The sequence below is a fragment of the Columba livia genome, chromosome 21 (assembly GCF_036013475.1).
Source record: "Columba livia isolate bColLiv1 breed racing homer chromosome 21, bColLiv1.pat.W.v2, whole genome shotgun sequence".
NCBI classification, from domain to species: domain Eukaryota; kingdom Metazoa; phylum Chordata; class Aves; order Columbiformes; family Columbidae; genus Columba; species Columba livia.
The window spans coordinates 4,124,974-4,143,189 of NC_088622.1; the positions used below are offsets into that span (position 1 = coordinate 4,124,974).

The following is an 18,216-nucleotide window of genomic DNA, read 5'->3' on the forward strand; positions in this document are numbered from 1 at the left end:
AGGAGCGGGCGCGGGGGGGGGGGCGGTCCCCGCTGGTCCCCACCAGTCCCTGGTGCCCGGTGCGGCCCGGTGCTGCTCGGTGCTGCCCGCAGCTGCCCCCACGGGCTCCCGGCCGGCAGCTGTCTCCGGTGCAGCGGGACCGGGTGCTCGGTGCAGAGAGTGGGGAACGCTCCTCCCCCGGGCTGGTTTCCCACCCCGTTACCGTAACGCGGGGGAGCCCCTGCGGGGAGCGGGTGCGCCGTGCCCGCCCCACTGGGCAGGTGAGCGGGGGCCCGGCCAGCCCCCACCCCGGCCGCCCCCCCTTTGTCTCCGTCCTTTGTCCGCCCCGGTCCCTGCCCCGGACCGCTCCTGCCACCAGCCCCGCGGGAGCGCGCACCCTGCGCTTCCGCACTCCTTCTCCTCCTCCTCCTCACCGTACCCCCTGCACCCTGTACAGCATCCTCTCCCACCCGCGCTCAGCACACCCCGAGCCCCTCCGCCCCTCCCAGCCACACCTACCCCCCCCACCATGCACCCCAGTCCCCCGGGATTCCCGGCGTCCCCAGTTCCCCTCCACATTCCCCCACTGCCTTCCCCCTGTCTCCTCCTCCTCCTCCTGCTGACGGGTTTGAACACCCCCCGGCAGAGCTGCCTCCTCTCCCGCTGCATGCACAGCCGCTGCCCGGCCCTGCCTGCCGGGCTCAGCCCACACTGAGGAGCGGCGGACAGGTAGGCAGCGCTGCCCGCGCCCAGTCCGGGCCGGGGGTGCTGGTTTTCTTCGCTTTCGCGGGGATTGAGAAGGAGTGGGGGGCACTTTCCCACTTTCCGTGCGCCCCGCGGGAGACAAAGGCCGGGGGTGATGGGGACCCCCGGTGCCGCCGCCGGGACGCCCTCGGTGCGCGGTGCCTCGGGTGGCGCCGGCATCGCACCGAGCCTGGGACAGCGCCGGTGCCTTCAGCCAGCCCTATTGTCACCGGGGCCGGGGTGACGGGGGTTCCCACCGCGGTTCTGCCACCCGGCTCGCCCTCGCCGGTCTCCTCGCAGGGCTGTGCGATGGGGGCTCCGGGGCTGTGCCCCTCCACCCTGCCGCAAGCCCCTGCGACTTCGGGGGCGACTGCAAGCTCCCTCCCGAGACGGCTCTTCCCTTCCCTGGAAGCAAAGTCGCCTCGGACGGAGGCATCAAGCCCTGTCGTAGGGCACCCCAGGGGTACATCCCGGCTCTGAGCCACGGCTGCTCTGGAAAGCGGCCGAGGGATGAAGGAAGCTGTTCGCACGGAGTCATTGTGTTTGCAGAGCCGTGCACCGAGCCCCCAAGTACCCACGGTTTATTCTCTGCTCTTTCCCCGTTGATAAAAGTGAGATCTCGTTCCTGAATTAAATCAGTTTGGCATAACTTAATGGCTTATTACAGCCAGTAATTCATCATGTAGGATTTAAGTGACATTTATCCAATTCACACCTGAAGTCTTCCGTCAACCGGAGGGTTTAATGGAAATGGTTTTGTATTCCCATCTCCTCTCCCTTGCAGAAGGAGGTATTAATCCTACACATTTTGCTTCAAAGTGAAAATGATATACAAAGAAAAATGTTCAAAGTGCAGCCTAACTGCAGGCTAACTGCAGGACACATTCACTTCTGTCCCCAGTGAAGATCGGGCCAAATCTGTCCCTGTTCTTCCCTGTCACACTGGTGGGTGCTTTCCAGCCGGGTGAGCAATGACCTTTGCTATTGATTGTGTCCCATTTGTCACTAGGCATTGTGCATTAAACTGGAGAGTCTTCTCTGCTGTGCTGACAGCAAGCGACTATATCTTGGATGCTAATCTCAGACTCATTGCTATTTTAATCTCATTATTGGGTAGAGGAGACTCTGTTTGATAGCGGGTTGCCTCTGATGGCTGTGTCAGCCACTCCATGAAGTCCCAGAGGGGAGCAGAGGCTACTGCATATTCATTCCTGTGCCCCTCCTGTCCCCGGAGGATGTTGGTGCTGCAGCCCCGACTGCCTGGGCTGGTGTGTCGGCAAAAACAGAGTTCTAGTTCCAGCCCATCAACTGATGTCGACTGAGCCACATTTCAAGTGGTTGCTGGACATGAGTTGCCCCAGGAAGATGCTTTGTGGAGGCACAGAGGCAATAAGGGCTACTAGTCAACGCCCTGTAAGCCTGAATCTATGTCCTGTCTCTTGTGCCACTAGTGCAATTAGCGTATTAGTGAATTTAGCCCTTTCTACAGTGGAACGCTCTTTGGTGATGGCAGAAAATGAGAGAAAACAACGCAAGATGTTTCAAAGGGTGGTGGTGGGCTTTGAGTAGCCTAGCCTAAATATCTGCAGAGCGGATATCTCTCATACCAAACACAGTCATAAGGGAGAAGGAAACTTTGGAGTCAGATAAATGTGAAAGACAAGGTAGGGAGGAAAGGTGACAATGGATACAGATACCTAAGAAAGGAGGAGGGCAGCTCTGAAGAGGGATCCGAAATGACTGAGATCTGTGAGCAGGGGACTCTGCTGCTCTTTGTCCCAACGATGTCTGGGCCAGCAGAAAAAAAAACCTTTACAAAGTGAGTGTGCGATAAATGTTAGAGAAAGAAAAGCGTTAGTACTTTTGCCTTGGGGAGGAAAAAAGAAGGATGCGTAAAATTACCTGTCTGCTTTAGGGGACCCTAGAAAGCTGGGAGAGATCCCTTTGAAATGGGAAGGTCTCTTGGCAGATTGTATATGAAGCTTTCCAGCATTTGTCTCCAGAAACAGAAAAACAGATGGAAAGAGACCCAGCAGGGAAGTAAAATCTCATTTATCTGCACAATACCATCCTCCTGGCTCCAGCCAGCTCTCTGCATGTCAGCTACCATAGAGCCTTCCCTGTCTATTCTGCTCCAGGCCTTCCCAAGCCCATCCATCACCCTATGGCTTCTTATTTACAGGGAGCCTGGCACACAAAGCTGGGTTTATTTTCCATCATCCCTGCCACACACACATACACACAACACCCGTGTAGATGCATATACACTTTGTCTATTGCTGCAGCTTTGGATTGTCGAGAGTCCAAGAAATCTTTACACACTCCTGCCAAAGTCGGAGCTTATCAGAGCCAAAGAGAAATCTGGCCCAGAGTACGTGCTTGGGTCTAGCTTGCTTCAGCCTTTGAGCATATGAAATGCAACATTTGTGGTCTGGGGTAATAAAGGATCTTGATATTCTCTATTTCTTGGCTCAAGAGTTTTGTTCCTCTTGGCTGTGACATGAAGAACATGTGAAGAGTTAAAAATAAGATCATTGTGTATCATGTTTTAAGTCAGATATGTGAATGAAGGTAGATGATCTGTTATTTGTGCTTTGTCAAATACAAAACAAATACAGCAGGGACAATTTCAGATCATAATTCCCCACCAAGGTGACTTAACTGTATTTATAAGGGTAAAACATGCCTGAGTTTCTCTTTACCAGGACTGCAAGCAGAGAGTGGAGTAAGAGCTGTATCTGTGAGTCCAGAGAAGTAGACTGCCCACAGGGAAAGTTACCCAAGATGCAAAAAAACCCCCCCTAATTTCCCTTACAGGAGTGTCACCATCCCCTACTAATCCAAAATGGATCAGAAATAGCGGCTGAGAGACAGCACTGCAGCTCACTCATCAGCCCCGAGCCTGCACCCCGCGTGGTTCTGGGCCTTATCTTTGCGTTACACATTTTCTTGTTAGTAGGCAGATTTGCTACCTCAGGAGGCAGGTGGCTCGGAATCCTGATGGTGTATAAAGAAAGTGCAAAGCATTGGGTGGAGTAAGGAGGATGTAGGCATGGTGTTGTGAAGAACTACAGGGGCAGCTTAACTTGGCAAGTACTTCAGCTATTGCCTTTATTAATATATGAATGCTAAGAAAAGGGTGAATTCTGGGCTTGTAACGTGTGTGTTTGTTTTGGAGTAATTTAGGAAGCGCATCTCCTTCCAAGGCTAGAGTTCTTTCTGCCTGGCATATGCTGCAGGGCAGAACTTCACCTTTTGCAGAAAAGGTGCTTCAGCAGTGTGAGAACATTGCTGACACCTACATGAACAAGCTGGGGGCTAGCACAGATTTCTTTTGTGGATTTTACTTCGGTGTGCAGACACTGAGGAGCCTGAGGAGAGCTAGGGATGCTGTCGTGTTACCTAGCTGCCTTTGGGAAGTGTGAATTTTACAGCTTCTGTAGGGTAAAAAAACATAATCTATGTTAAACATAGATCAGGGTGTGGAAACAAGTGCTGTGTTAACTCAAGGTATATGACTTGTCTGTGCACTGTTTTGGTTTGGCAAACAGGTCAGATTTCCCCTGACAACAATGCAGTCCAGGTATTTATCTGCATTATTAATGCAAGATTTCCAGTGACACTGTGAAACACCATGTTAGCCTGTCCTCTCAGCCAGTGTAGAGATAAGGCAACCCATGTGCCCTAGCTGCACTTTCATCCTGTGTCACGCCAGCAAGACAGCTGGGCAGCTAAAATAAATGCCCCATACACTTTGAAGCAGACCTTCTGTTTAACTGCCCTGCAGCATTTAGCTGCTTTCTAGCTCCTGCTGAAAACCAGAATCCGCAGCTAATGTGTCTGTCAGGTTCACCATCAAAGGGCCCGTGTCTGTGTGAGTGAGATTGGAGACACCTGCCTCGCATTCTCTTTTGCACTTGTTCTCTCCTCTTGGCATTTTGCCTACAGATGAAAAGGTAAGATGCTGTTTCCAGCTCTTTGAGTTGTTCTGAGTGATGCCTTGATCCAGCTGGTTTGCTCTGGTTCTTAAAGGGAAAATCCTAGGAAAAAAAAACAAAGAACATGGATGCAGAGCTTGGGTTTTGCTTGGTTGCTATTTGTTCCATTGGTTTTGAAGCAGGACTTCAAGTGCTTTGTTAAGAGATTTAGCTGTTTGTCTGGTTTTCCTTTGTCCCAGGTAGCTGCCAACAAAATATTATTTCATAGTGTTATGCCTTCAGCAAATGAGTTACCCAGCACCTCCTAAATTGGCCCTCAAGTAGCAGTTTGTTGTCCTTTGTGGCCAGTAGAAAAACCTGCTTTTCAGACACTGCATTAAAGAGAAGGGCCCTGTGCTGTGTGCCTCTTTCTAGGGTACATCTGTACTGACAATTTGCTCCCAGGCTCTGAGCAATAAGAGAGATGTATCTTGGAAAGGCAGAACTGGCTGCTGAATGAGTGAGCAGGCTTTACAGTTAAGAGGATGAAGACATCTCTCTCTAAACTCCCCAGATGCTCCATGAGGCTGGGGCTGCTGTGATGACAGAGGTTTCACTGACTCAAAACACTTCACATCTGTTTCACAGGTTGAAAGGAAAGAGGCAAGAAAATGCTGAAAGCCCTTTTTCCCATTTTGTGGGAAAGGACAGTGCAGAATGACCTAATTGCACATCAGACACTTCTCCAATGTCCCAAAGCCGTGTCTCATAGCGCAAACACAGGGACGAAGGAAGACCCTCAAAAAGTGAAGCAGAATGAATGAGAATAGTCTGCAGCCTTTGTGCTGAGGGACTCGACCTCAGTGTTCTTTGGACTTAAATTACCCTCCCAGTGACAGCCTCACCTGGTGGGTTGGAGTGAAATGTGCAGAGTGGAGCAGGGAAAAGTGGGACAAACTAGAGAAATCTCAGTCTGCCTCCCTGACAGCAGAAGATTTGTTTCTCCACTACACTGTGAGGTATCAGCACAAAATTTCCGGTGATTTTTATTCCCTTGACCAGTTTCCGCCACCCTGAAACAGTATGTGTGCACAGCACACACACACGTCTGTCTGTCTTGAGCTGCTCCAGGCTGTTGCTGGTCCTGCAAGACCACCATCTGCCTCCAGTTCTGTTCCTCTCGACATCTTCATTGCAAGGAAACCAGCTGTGAGGAGAGGCCGGTGCCAGCCAGGCCCAGGATGCCAACCTGGCAGCCGACAGCCGTAGCTGGACAGCTGGTGCTGTGCGGGTGGCTCAGGAGCTGTGGCTGCAGGACCCAGCTTCCCCAGTCCCTCAGCTGGGAGGCTGTGAATGGGAGGGTAGGGGGCCAGTCAGGAATCAAAGGGAAATGTCCTGCTGATTGATGGCCCTCATTTGCACATGAAACTGGGACCTCTCAGCCCCATAGGCCCTGCACGTGTCTCAGCTGCTGCAGCCAGCGCTGGGAGAGGAGGAGGTAACCAAGGAGGGAAAAAAATCACTTCCAGCTCTGGGCATCATAACTGTTTTCATTTAAGTGTCATAGATCTGAATCTTACTTGCCTTTGCAGTTCCTAGAAGTTGGTTGGGTTTTTTCTATCCTCTTTTAATTTTTTTTTTTTTTATTGCAGGTGAGGCAGAGCACCCAGGATTATGGCAACTTCTTCCACTTTCTGCTGTCCTTTCCTTTTCCTGTGCATGCTGGTTCTGGCTGACATCAGTCGTGCAGTCTCCCCGGACCCTGTCACGAAGCTCAAAAATGTCCCGGAGAACAACAACCATCTTCAAAACCAAGAGATGTGGCTGCAGCAGCCTGGAAGTGGGCACCACTACAAACACGGCTTGGCCAAGAAGGAGAAGGTCCATGCCATGTCTTCGAGAGGGCAGCCGGCTGCAGAAGAGACCCTCAGAACGGGTAGCAAAGCTCCAGCCACGCAAGAGCTGGCAGCAGAGGGACAGCCAGCAGCCCTGAAACAGAATAAGGATGTGTTCCTGGGCTTTGAGTTCCCATATCCTGAGAGGGACAACCAGTCACCTGGGTCTGAGAGAGGAAAGAAGCAGAACCGAGAGCATCGGCGACACAGCCGCAGGGACAGGCTGAAACACCACCGAGGTATTTGTGCTCCAAGGGAAGCTGAAGCTGTTGGGTCACTTGAAATGAGTGTTGACGGTGTGAGGGCAAGAAGATGCAGCTGTGGCTGAGGCACATGGGTGTGTGGAGGATGTGGGATGTGTGCCTGCTCTAGGGAGAAATCTGCCAAACAAAAGAGGCACAAGAAAAAAGGAGAACTCCAGAACCAGAGTTTTTTTACGGCTGGTTGCAATTTTGTGAAAATGACCTGGTTTGCCTTACAGGGGGAGCTCTGAGAATTTCTAGGACTTGAGGGGTTGTTTTGGGGTGGCCTGCTTTGTTTTTTTTGCTATTTAGCAAATTATCCAATTTATGAACAAACACGTCCAGGCCATGCTCAATCTCTTTACTGACTTTGAAACCATGACCAGAACTAGAAATAATACAAACCCCTACTTTGCTTGAAGATCAGTTTCTTCTCATCAGAGCTTGTATTCTTTTACATGTATGCTGAACTACAAAAAAGATAAATTTTGCATATGTGAAATTGCACTAATTACCTTAAAGTGTTGCTTGTTTTTGGCTGGGACTGCTTTCCTTTGCAGGTCAAGTTGTGGGTGTGTGTCTCTGCGGTATGGTATGCTCAGTAAATCTTTAGTTCTATTTAAGCCACGGAGTTTGTGTCAATCTACACTATTTGACAAACTGGGTGTCAGTATCCCCAAGCTGCAGCTATCACTCCTCTTTGCATCACTAAGAAGAGCTCTATTGTTTTCCCAGGGGACTGACTAAACAACTCATGTTAAGCAATATAGAAGAGTATGGTACAAAGCTGATTTGAATTTAAATTAATCCTCAGGAAAAGTAGGGATCGGGCTGGTTCTGACTCGAGCTAAATTGAAATAACCCACTGCTAAAATCAAACAAGAATGTGTTCACAGGTATTTGCAGCAGCTTAATCCATTGGTTTAAAAATGGTTAAACAAGAACCTTTTGTACTCTTGAGCCCAGAAGAAGAAATCCGTTGCTTCTTAGACATATCTTCAAGGTGTGATTATGTATGACTTAAGTGTGTAACAATCAAGATGTATGTACTCTAGGCCTCATCTATCACTTTTATTTAATAGCACATGACTGTTTTACACTGGTCTAAACAGCAGCTCAGGGTGGTAGAACACTGGCCAGTGGCTGGATGAAATCTGAATTCCTTTGACCCAAATCTATGGCATAAGAATGAAAAGGGATGAGAAAGCTAATGCTAACTGTACCTGTTGCCCTCCACAGGGAAGACTCCTGTTGCTGGGCCAAGCTCCTTGTACAAGAGACCTGAAAGCTTTGAAGAACAGTTTCAAAACCTGCAGGCAGAGGAAGCTACAATTCTGACTCCCACCACGCTTCTCATCACTGCACTGGAATTAGCTGTTTCCACAGAAGAGCCTCCTGTTCATCCAGCCACATCGCCACGGTCACAGGTAAAAAGACAGCTGGTAGTTGCACTGCACCTCTTATGCAGACAGAAATCTCCTGCAGATAAGATCTGGTTTCCATTTATTTTTTTTTGTTTGTTTTCAGTTAGAGGCAAGTGCTTGCATAACAGCAAAGCCCTCTCTTTTGCAGACACCTACACACCTCTTCTTCATAAACAGTTCCTTTAGTTACTTCTCTTCCTTGCCCTTAGCTAGCCATCTTCATTCAGTTTCAAGGACCACTTGCCTGGAGAGGTAGCATGTCCTAGTGCTCCTTGCTCGCCTTTTGTCCTCACACCAAAGCAGCGGAAAGGCTTCAGCTGCAACAAAGGAAAGCTCTTTCCTTTTGAAAATGAGATGCCAAGAACCCCCAGTGGACAAGACGGGTGGAGGGTGGTAGGTTTAGATCTTTTTAACGTCTAAAAGTACCGGGAAAAATTGCAAAGATTTGAGTGTCACTACAGAAGCGTAATCCGTTGTCTCTTTTGTTTCTTGTGGTCTGCAGGCCCGCCTGAGGCAAGATGGGGATGTGATGCCCACCCTAGACATGGCTCTCTTTGACTGGACAGACTATGAGGATCTCAAACCAGAAATGTGGCCATCTGCTAAAAAGAAAGGTGCCAAACCTCCCTGTCCTGTTTCCCAAAAGTCATTCTGTAAGGCTTGTCCCGTGGTTAGTGTTCACAGATGTGCTGAAGGATGTGAGATCTTAGTGGTGGAGAAAGACACAAAAAACATAATGCTGATTGTATTTTGTGCTCTGTTTCAGAATGTTTCTCATTTTGGATGCATAGTTTGAGGGCAGAGGAAAAATGATAGATGGAGGGTTGAGAAATAGGGAGGAGATTAGACTCTGAAAGTTTAGAGTTCAAACTCTTGAAGTTTGCGGCTGTTTTTACCCTGGAGCAATGTAGTCTCCAGAATAAAAACACCAGCATGATTTTTTCGATCAGCATCTGTTTTTTTTTTCCATAGAGAAACACCGCAGCAAGAGCCCCACCAGTGGAAATGAAACCATGACGGCTGAAGGAGCGCCGTGTGATCATCACCTCGACTGCCTCCCAGGTCAGGATCAGCTTGGTAGAGTCATTTCTCCCAACATGAGATTGTCTGAGATCCAGCCCAGGTTCTAATACAAGTATTCTGATTTTTAATACTGATAGGAAGCGGGATGCAGAGGCTCTCTGGGTGTGCTGTGGGAATGGAGGATGTCTGTACCATGGAGGTGTTATGGGTGTCAGTAGCCCTAGAAGGGAAGGGGATAAATGAGCTGTCCTGACTTTTGTTTCTGTTCTGCAGGCTCTTGCTGCGACTTGCGTGAACACATCTGCAAACCACACAATCGAGGCCTTAACAACAAATGTTATGATGACTGTATGTGCACTGAAGGTGAGTTCAGCTATTTGTTCTCCCCCTTCCAGCTGGCTTCATAGTTGGCTGCAATGATTCAGAATCATGGTTTATATGTGAAAATATGAGCCCAGCTCTGCTGCTCTTAATCTTTCCCTGCAACTGACTCACAGTGTGACCATTAAGTCATCTAGGATGTCTTGTTTTCCCTCTTAAAAAACAAACCTCCTGATATCTACAAACCTAACAGAAGCAGCCACAATATATTAACACTTCAGTGGTGCTTTCAAGTCTCACAGGTTATAAAAACTTACTATTATCCTTGTTTTACATGACCTCATGCCTAATATAGTTTTCCTGAATTAATTGCAACATGTTGCAATTTAGTAGGTGGGGGCAGGACACAGACTGTTTCTTAAAACTGCTTCTGAAGAATCCACAGCAGCCTTTAATAGACAGTTGTGTTATGGAGATGTTGAAAGGCACTTTTCTAGTCTGAACATGTTCAGGATCAGCTCCAGGCACTAGGTCTTGTCTGCCAGAGCAAAATTCTGGTTGCCGAATTTTGTGACCTGTGTTAGGTACCTAGTGACTTTGACCGGGCCATTCACCTAATTTTAACCTGGTTAAACAGACAGCTTTCCTGGAGTTGCAATGTTAAATGATAGTCTTCACTTCGGGTGTGTCATGTAACACTTGAAGGTCCTCATCAGAGATGTTTTGGTAGGTTAGCCTAGAAAAGTGTTTCTGTAAGCCTAACGAGGGCTGCCCCTGGCCCTGCTTTATACTTAAGCTAGTTATAAGCTGATGCCAAATGTGCATCCTCTGTAGCATTAAAAAGATCCCCAGAGATGTAGAGTCCAGACAACACTTTTAGATGAGAGCAGAGTTCTGATCCTGTGTGCTCTCCTTCTGGGAGGCCAGACTGCCCTGTGGGGACTGGTAATGAGGGGCAGAAACGCAGCTTCAAGGTAGCTGGTCTCAGCATAGCCCAGGGACATGTACTCCAAAAGGCTGCTCAGTGACCTGTGACATCAGCTGGGTCTCCTGTGTACAAGTACTCAAGGACAGTTTATGGGTTGTCTCATTATAAAGGCTATAAATCCTCAGCCTTCTCCACTCCGGGGGTGCTGGCACTGTTGCTATCTGCTGCTTGCTCTGGAAATAGAGTGTTGGAGTTTCTAGGATCATCAAATCAACTCCTGCCAATGCCAATGACCAGATCCTGGGCTACTGACAATCAGGGCTTTTGTGAGAATTACTTACACGTAGGCTGTGCCCTGTCTGGCCCAACTAGCTACACATTCTGGTCCAACAAAGTCAGACAATAGACACCAAAAGATAAATCTGTCAGTGCCAGAAAGCAATGAGTTACCAGAAGTTCCCATTGCCTTCAGAATATGTACAGATGTTTTTTATAAACAAAATGCCTGTTTTTTCCCCCTTAATATTCATCAATGCTATACCAGATAGCTTCCTTCAGACCTTGTGCTTTGAGCATCCAAAACAAAGAAACTCAAGATCAGCAGTGAGCTTTGGATCAGACCTCCCGGTAATAACAGTTTAAAGTCTCTTCCCTCCTCTCCAGAAGCTTCAGGGAAATAAATAGCAAGGGGAGGTCCCAAGCCATTGCTGCTGCACATTAACTCTGTAGTAATTTCCCAGTGGAGAGATCACTTAGACAGTAATGGGAAGTAATAGGGGGAAACCAAGCAGGACTTCCAGAAAATCACTAGAAGCAAATCAGGATAATTCATTGGTATTTCAGGAAGCCAGTGAAACCTTCTGCCTGAGCCAGTGCATCCCAAACCAGAACAGCGAGCCAAACAGCAAAGCAGGGCACAGGAAGCAATATACACTGCCCGTGCGAGGGATTTCTCTGCCACCTTATTTGACACAGCCCAGCCTTCCCAGCCACGGGACTGTCCCCACTGCAGCAAGCTCTGTCATGAACTGAGGCCAAGAGCTGATTGTTTGATGTTACTACTGCAGTGAGCCCTGGTCTCTCCTGCTCACTTATGTATGTCTTTTCCATAGGGCTACGCTGTTATGCCAAATTCCACCGGAACCGAAGAGTGACCCGGAGGAAAGGGCGCTGCGTGGAGCCCGAATCAGCCAACGGAGAGCAGGGATCATTCATTAATGTTTAGGAGGATAGGACTCCTGCCTGGATGGTCAGGAGCTGGGGTCAAACTGTTTATACCTAGCAATGGGAATTAGAGGAAAAAGTGAAGCAAATGACTGAAGCTGCAGGCTCTGAACGTGCCGGGTTCCAACAAGACAGAAGCTCACGGTAATTATAAATAGAGTGGCTTTGGCCTTTTCCATACCAAGACTGCATTCCCCTCCCTTCCCTCAGCACATTCCTGCCACTGAGCTGAGTCCCTCTCTCCCAGTCGGTAAGAGAATGATCATTACTACTGTTCTGATGGTCCTGGCAGCAAAAGGCTCTGTGGTTTTGTCTCCTCTCAGCAGAGGAAAGATATGAAGGATCCTTCAGTTCAAAGGGGATGTGAGCTTAAACTTTACCCCTTAACTATTGCTTGAGAAGAAAGGTAGATCCTCCTTAAGGATCAGAGGTTCCTAGCAGATAGGAAGCTTGTAGCCTGCAGGTGGAATCAAAGATCAGGAGAAAGGGGGTTCCTGGGTGAGAGGAGACCTTCTGCCACAGCTCTTGCTCCCTCCCTTGTTCAGTGCCACAGACAGACATTCCCTACCTGTCTTCTTTGGGACCATCTGGTCCTATTCCTTCCTTCTTTGCTCCCAAAGCACCACCTGTTTTCTGCAAGGATGTGGCAAGACATCCCAGCCTGCAGCTCTCATTCACTTAGTTACCCTGCCATGTCTGTTATTTTTAATGAATATTTTTAGGAGCTTTCTAGGGAAGTGATAGTTTTCCTAGTGAGCCAAAAATAAAGGTTTTTGGTAACAGGAGATAGGGACAGGCTGTTCCGTTGTAGTAAATCCTGTGACATGTTGCATGTGTGTTTCCATGATATGTAAATAAAGATATGATAGATATCCTTTGTGCAACTCTTCTGCTTCTTTGACGGCACCTAAGGATGTGGCAGGAGCCAGAAAGGCCTATACAGGAGCTGGCCAGTAATGATGACTTCAGGTAATCACACAGAACAATTGTGCCACTCAGTAGAAAAACTTCTCTACCCAAACTGGGGATGCAGGTTTCCTTACATCTTCATTCCAATTGCAGCTAACAGTTTCTGCCTAGTGTAGCTATCTAGATGTTTAAAACTTCTTTATATTACTACTTAGTTACTGACTTCAGTGATATATTGGAGCAACACAGGCTACCGGTGTTAAATAGGAATAGTGTTAGTAGGTAAATATGTTCTTTTCTACTGCTAACACCCCAATACCCTGGCTTCTGGTGGGATAGAGCTCTCTAGCCTTTTAAATATTAAGTTCAAGAACCTGGAGAGGTACAGCGCTTTTTGCAGGAATAATAAGATTAATCCTGGTGCTGTGGTCAGAATCTTCTTTATACTGCTTTCCTAAACCTCCGTGTTCTATTTAGGTAGGCAAATCTCCATTTTGCACTCCTAGTTCTGCATCATATACTCATCAAATGCTGCTGGCGTAATAGTTCACGCCTCTAATATGATCAGTGCCCAGTCATGACTACAGAGATATGCTATGAATACAATATTAGTTTTGACCCACATAAACCTGCACTGCTAGGAGGTGCACTAAAGGAGGAATTCATAAAGGAGCATTTAGGCAAAACCTGCCACTCGGTTGGATGCAGCTATTTAGATTTCTGCTTACAGTATTACAATCTTAGCCCAAAATGCAGGAGTAAAGAAAGGTGCTTTGGCTCCAGCTCTGTGCCGTGCCAGCAAGGATGCAATTTGTTAACCCAGAGAGATAAATGCAGCCCCTCCCTCAGCCCAGATGCAGAATAGGGCGTGGTGCTGCCAGTGCTATTGTCAGTGGAAGCATAAAGGGAAAAAGATCTTAATTGATCACAGTTGATTGCAGAGCTCTCAAACCCTGGTCTGTGTGACACCCGAAAGAACCACATGCACAGCCTTTGTTAAAGCCACGTTTTGACACCACAATGCTTTCCAATACAGGAGCCACAATCTGGTTGGAACAGTGCAATTGAAATTTTGCAGTGGTTTTATCTCTGGTGATGCAGGTCTTCATTGCCCCATGCACTACATACAGAATCCTTGTAGGATGGGCAGTGTTTTGGGCAAGACTGTGTTGCAAACCATGTGAAATACAAGCAGGCTTAAACAGCAAGTTTGAATTTTAAGCCAGAGCTTTTAGACTCCAAAAAGAGACTTGCTTCTTCAGCTTTTGCTTTTTCAGCATTCAGTCTGCTATTAACTCTGAGTATACAGAACAGATGATTCTTAATTGGTGGGATTAGTTAAATATCTAAGGTCAGTGAAAATTGAGCTAATTATTATAAATCAAGTCATGCGATTATTAGATTGATTGCTCGCATTGAGGTTTGAGAGAGTCTGTGACCGAGACTCATTCACTCTCAATCAGACTGTGATGCTGCAGAGCTGAAGCAGAAGGGGTGAGCGGCAGCACAGGCACGTGCTGCACAGCCACCGCTGCGTGAAAAGAATCCAACAACCCGCTTTATGTATCAGCCAGATAACTACTGACTTCACAATCACAGTGCAAAGGAAAGCTGTTGAGTAAATAACGTCCCAAGGTGTGGAATGCAAGACCAGCCTGTGATATAAAACTCCAGGGCAACATTTGTACAACAAGTCCAACCCACTTCTGAGTGTAGTAAAGCTTTTTAGTGCCACGCTGTGCTGTCTCAAGGGCATGACAGCAGCTGCAAAGCAATAGTATGACTGTGTTACATTTAGCAAATTTCCCTTTCCTTTCCCAGTATCTCCCAGTCACAATGCAATCAGTGACAATTCTGCCTTTGGGAGCACTAGGTCTGAACAAGAGAGAGGGAGGCAATTGTCAACCACATCTTGATTTATATGATCTTCTCAACTGTTTGAGAAACTCAAATTAAGAATTCACACCAGCTCAGTTTCTCTGCTGCCCCCTGAGAGCTTAAGCCAGAGCTCTTGCAAGATTTTCTATTGTCTTGCAAGGACTTCGGATCAGGCCCAAACCAGCTATAGCAGGGCTGTGTGGAATAATTTTTAAAGTTAATTGCAGGGCATGCATGAAAGGTGAGTGACAGAGTGCCACCCAAACTCCTGCTCTACAGCTACTGCTGTTAGCAGCCTCACAATGAGTCCAAGGGGCATGCATCATTTTAAACCACTTCTCCAGGGGTGAGAATCATTAGACATGGAAAAGAGAGGACAACGTGCTGATTTGACATAATCATCCCAGCAGCTGCCTACTCTGCAAATGCTGTTGAATCTCGGGGATGTTGCTGGCAGTTGCCAAAATGATGACTGCAAGGGAGACAAGGAGTAGAAGCACAAATTAAAACACTTGGGAATCATTCTGTCTCAGGTCTGTAATAGTCTGCATTCATTTTAGCTTGGAGGTGTTTTATTGAAACCCTCTCTCCTCCCTCCCCTTCCCCCCCCAAGTAATTACCCTGTTGTCAATCCACAGTGTGTGAAAGTGCTTCAATTTCAAACCCATGCTATACTAAATTGTTCGATTCCATGCCAGTCACTCTCTGCTACATAAAGCCTGGAAAAAAACATTGCTTTCTTATTTTTTTATCAGAAAAAAATGAGGGCTGTTGTTTTCTTGGAATGTTCCAAGTGATCACATGTGCCCCATAAACCCATTTCTGGTATGTCAGTTCATTTTCTAGAGTGCCAGTGAATCTGGAAGAGTCGTCCCTCAATTATATCTCAAAGCTCTACTTAGATTTTAGAAAAAAACAGAGGAGCAGCTTTTCCTTGCTAAAACTGGAAAGGACTTTCAGGTGCACTTGTCAAGATACCACATTAGTGTGACCCTTTCCATTTCCCAGATCATCTTGCCAGGGACTGTTTTGCAGAGTAGTTGCAGGAGGAGGCTCTCTACCAGCATTACAAAAGGCCTTCAATTTCCCCTGCAATCTAAATAACATTTCTGCTTGCTAATTTCCCACTGGGATTTAAAAGGGAGTTGTAGAGCCAGGAAAATTTCTATATGCCCTTCCTTGCTGCTTATTTAGAAAGGCTCTATTTACAATCTATGCATTTGTGCTGAGCTGATGCCTTCATTGCTCCCAGCTCCACAGGCAGGGGCACAACTCAAAGACACTGGTGTCATGTGCAGTCTTTAGGTACCTTCAGACAAGACCCCAAGCAAGGGATGCAAAGGGCAGAACTATGAGGGGTAAGCTCATCTCCATCCCCATGGGCTGGACAAGGACAGCAGAAGCAATTGCATTATCTCCTCTACTTCCTCTCAGAACTGCGATCATTTTATTCACCAAGGGTACAGTGTGCTGAAAACACAAAGGAAAGCATTTTTGCCTTATTAGCCTCACTTTTATACTGTCAGGAAGGGAGCCAGCTGTGTATTAGGTTTTTACTCGGTCTGCACAAGACATACCACACAATACATTTGACATAAAGCAGCTAATTGTTGGATATTAGTTGCAGTGACCTGAACTCACCTGGACCAGTCTTCTAGGCAGGAAAACCTCTGTGTCCTGTTTCTAGTCCACTGGGTTGTCTGCTTCTCCCTGCAGGTCTTCTTTAACTTGCTGCTTATCTTTCTCACCATGTTTATGTTGCTTTGAGTTACCAAGCCTAGGGAAGGGAACAGAGACAGCAGGCTACACAGAGAGACAGTTTACAAGGTACGAGCAAAGCAAAGCAGAGATAAAAAACAACCAGTTCCCCAGATCAGATAGGTGTGAGAGATGTGCAAATGCATAACGTCTATCATAGCTCTCACTGTTTTCACATCCATGAGATCATTAAGATGTTTCTAAGTCCCTTGAGTCCATGCCATGCAAGCCCAGGATATAATCAGTAGGCCTGAATTAATTGCACGATACACTGATGAACAAAATGTAGTAAAGTGCTTTTATTGTACAAGGGGAAACAAATGCCTTGCATTAAACAGCAGTCACATCAATCCAAATTATGGCTCATGCTGCATAAATGTTAATGAGACTCTGCCTCAGATAGAACGAGAGTGCTGAAAGAAGTAAAGACGGCCTCACAAAGCTGCATCTCAACAGTGCTCATACTTAAACTGGGACAGTACAATTTGTCTTTATAACAAACAGTTCTCCTTTGACAGATACCTATCCTGGCGGAAGGACACTCCTATTGCAGTGTGCGCCCAAACACTGAGCCAGCAATATGGCTATTCAAAGGCTCTCTTTATCATCCCTCCCACCCCAGGTGTCACATCTTTTTGTCATTTAAGGTAAAATCCAGTCCTTGACACCACTGGCACCACTAGCATTGATCTCCTTTGCTGCCACTACTTCTGTGAATAGAGGCAGGGTTTCCCTGCAAGACACAGAAATGAAGTCACAGCTGATGTGGTATGTGGCAATAGATGAGTTATATTTCAGTCTTGCATATGGTAGAGTGGCACACTCAGAGATTCCTGGGGAGGGACATTTGCAGCTTTTTTTCCTACTCTTCTGAAATAAACAGACAGTCAGTTTTGTTCTGCTAGTTCCTCTGGTTAGCATTTTATAGGTTGTTTCATTTTGGCATTTAATACTTTGCCTTGGGAGATCTTCAAGCATGCTGCACATTAGCAGTCAATAGCACTCAGGGTGCAGTGAAGGACAGGCTAGATAGGGCTGCACTTGTGGCTTTTTTGAGACTGTCTGAGTGTAGGTTCAGCATTGCACGATTTTCACGCATGACCTTGCACTGCACTGCTCAAACTGGAAATGAGACTGAAGGATGACTCATGCATTTCCACATTCAGCTTCTGCAATGAACTTCTGACTCTTTGCTCACTCCTTGGAGGCCCCATCTTTTCTGCAAGAATAAATGATGACAAGAAAGCAACCGACCCAGTGAAACATTGTAGTCTTACAGGGCAGACAGGTAAAGCATACACTGGGCAAGGAAGGGAAAGTTTGAGGGGGGTCATCCTGACTTCTTGGTTCTGTTAGTTCGTTTGCCATGCTTGGGGAGAACACTGCTATTATGGCTGTTCTGTGTGGGGTTGGGTTGATCACTTATCAAGCTTCCCTAGCTCTAAAATGGGAGATGCTTGCGTTCAGAATGAGAGATGAAGAACTCATGATTTGCGCTAGGCTTTTGGGCAAAGAATTCGGTCATCTAGTTCTGTGGAAAAATGGTGGGCAAAAAGAAGCAACTAAGCATCTGCCAACCATTCTAGCTACATGTCCAGACTCCAGTGCTCAACCCCAGGACTGGCCTGAACTCGACTCAGTTATTGTGTGACACAGCTAAGCACAGCTAGCACCCTGCAACTGGGTTTTTTTTATTAGTGTTTATCAAGGCGCTTGTTGTCACTCCTCGCCTTTCTGTCACTGTACTGCTGTGTACACAAAAGGTTTATTTTTCTCCAGAAAGCTGCTAAGTCCTCTACACGCCTTCCTGGACACTGACTCCAGTCCAAAACTTCCCTCAGCTGCATTATGTGTGTAAGTAGCAGGAAGAACCGCTTGGCTGGGTGTTTGGAGTCAACAAACTCACCCAGGCACACTTTCAACCCAGTGCTGGCTGTTTTGGACACAGGTGCCGTGCAATCCAATTTGGTAGCC

General features: G+C 47.1%; 1 protein-coding gene across 3 annotated transcripts; it reads left to right on the plus strand.

The window, feature by feature from the left end:
• Positions 1-79: 79 nt before the first annotated feature.
• On the plus strand, positions 80-12,569 carry DRAXIN (dorsal inhibitory axon guidance protein). 3 transcript variants are annotated; one of them, XM_065038022.1, is made up of 8 exons: positions 228-260; positions 626-708; positions 6,293-6,774; positions 8,017-8,204; positions 8,704-8,815; positions 9,174-9,263; positions 9,498-9,587; positions 11,586-12,569. In XM_065038022.1, the coding sequence occupies exons 3-8, from the start codon at positions 6,315-6,317 to the stop codon at positions 11,696-11,698; spliced, it is 1,053 nt and encodes a 350-aa protein (XP_064894094.1). In that variant the 5' UTR covers positions 228-260; positions 626-708; positions 6,293-6,314; the 3' UTR covers positions 11,699-12,569. The 3 variants fall into 3 exon arrangements, with proteins under 3 accessions (XP_064894095.1, XP_064894094.1, XP_064894093.1); XM_065038023.1 differs by lacking the exon at positions 626-708 and having other exon boundaries at positions 80-260; XM_065038021.1 differs by lacking the exon at positions 228-260 and having other exon boundaries at positions 302-708.
• The last annotated feature ends 5,647 nt before the right edge of the window (positions 12,570-18,216 follow it).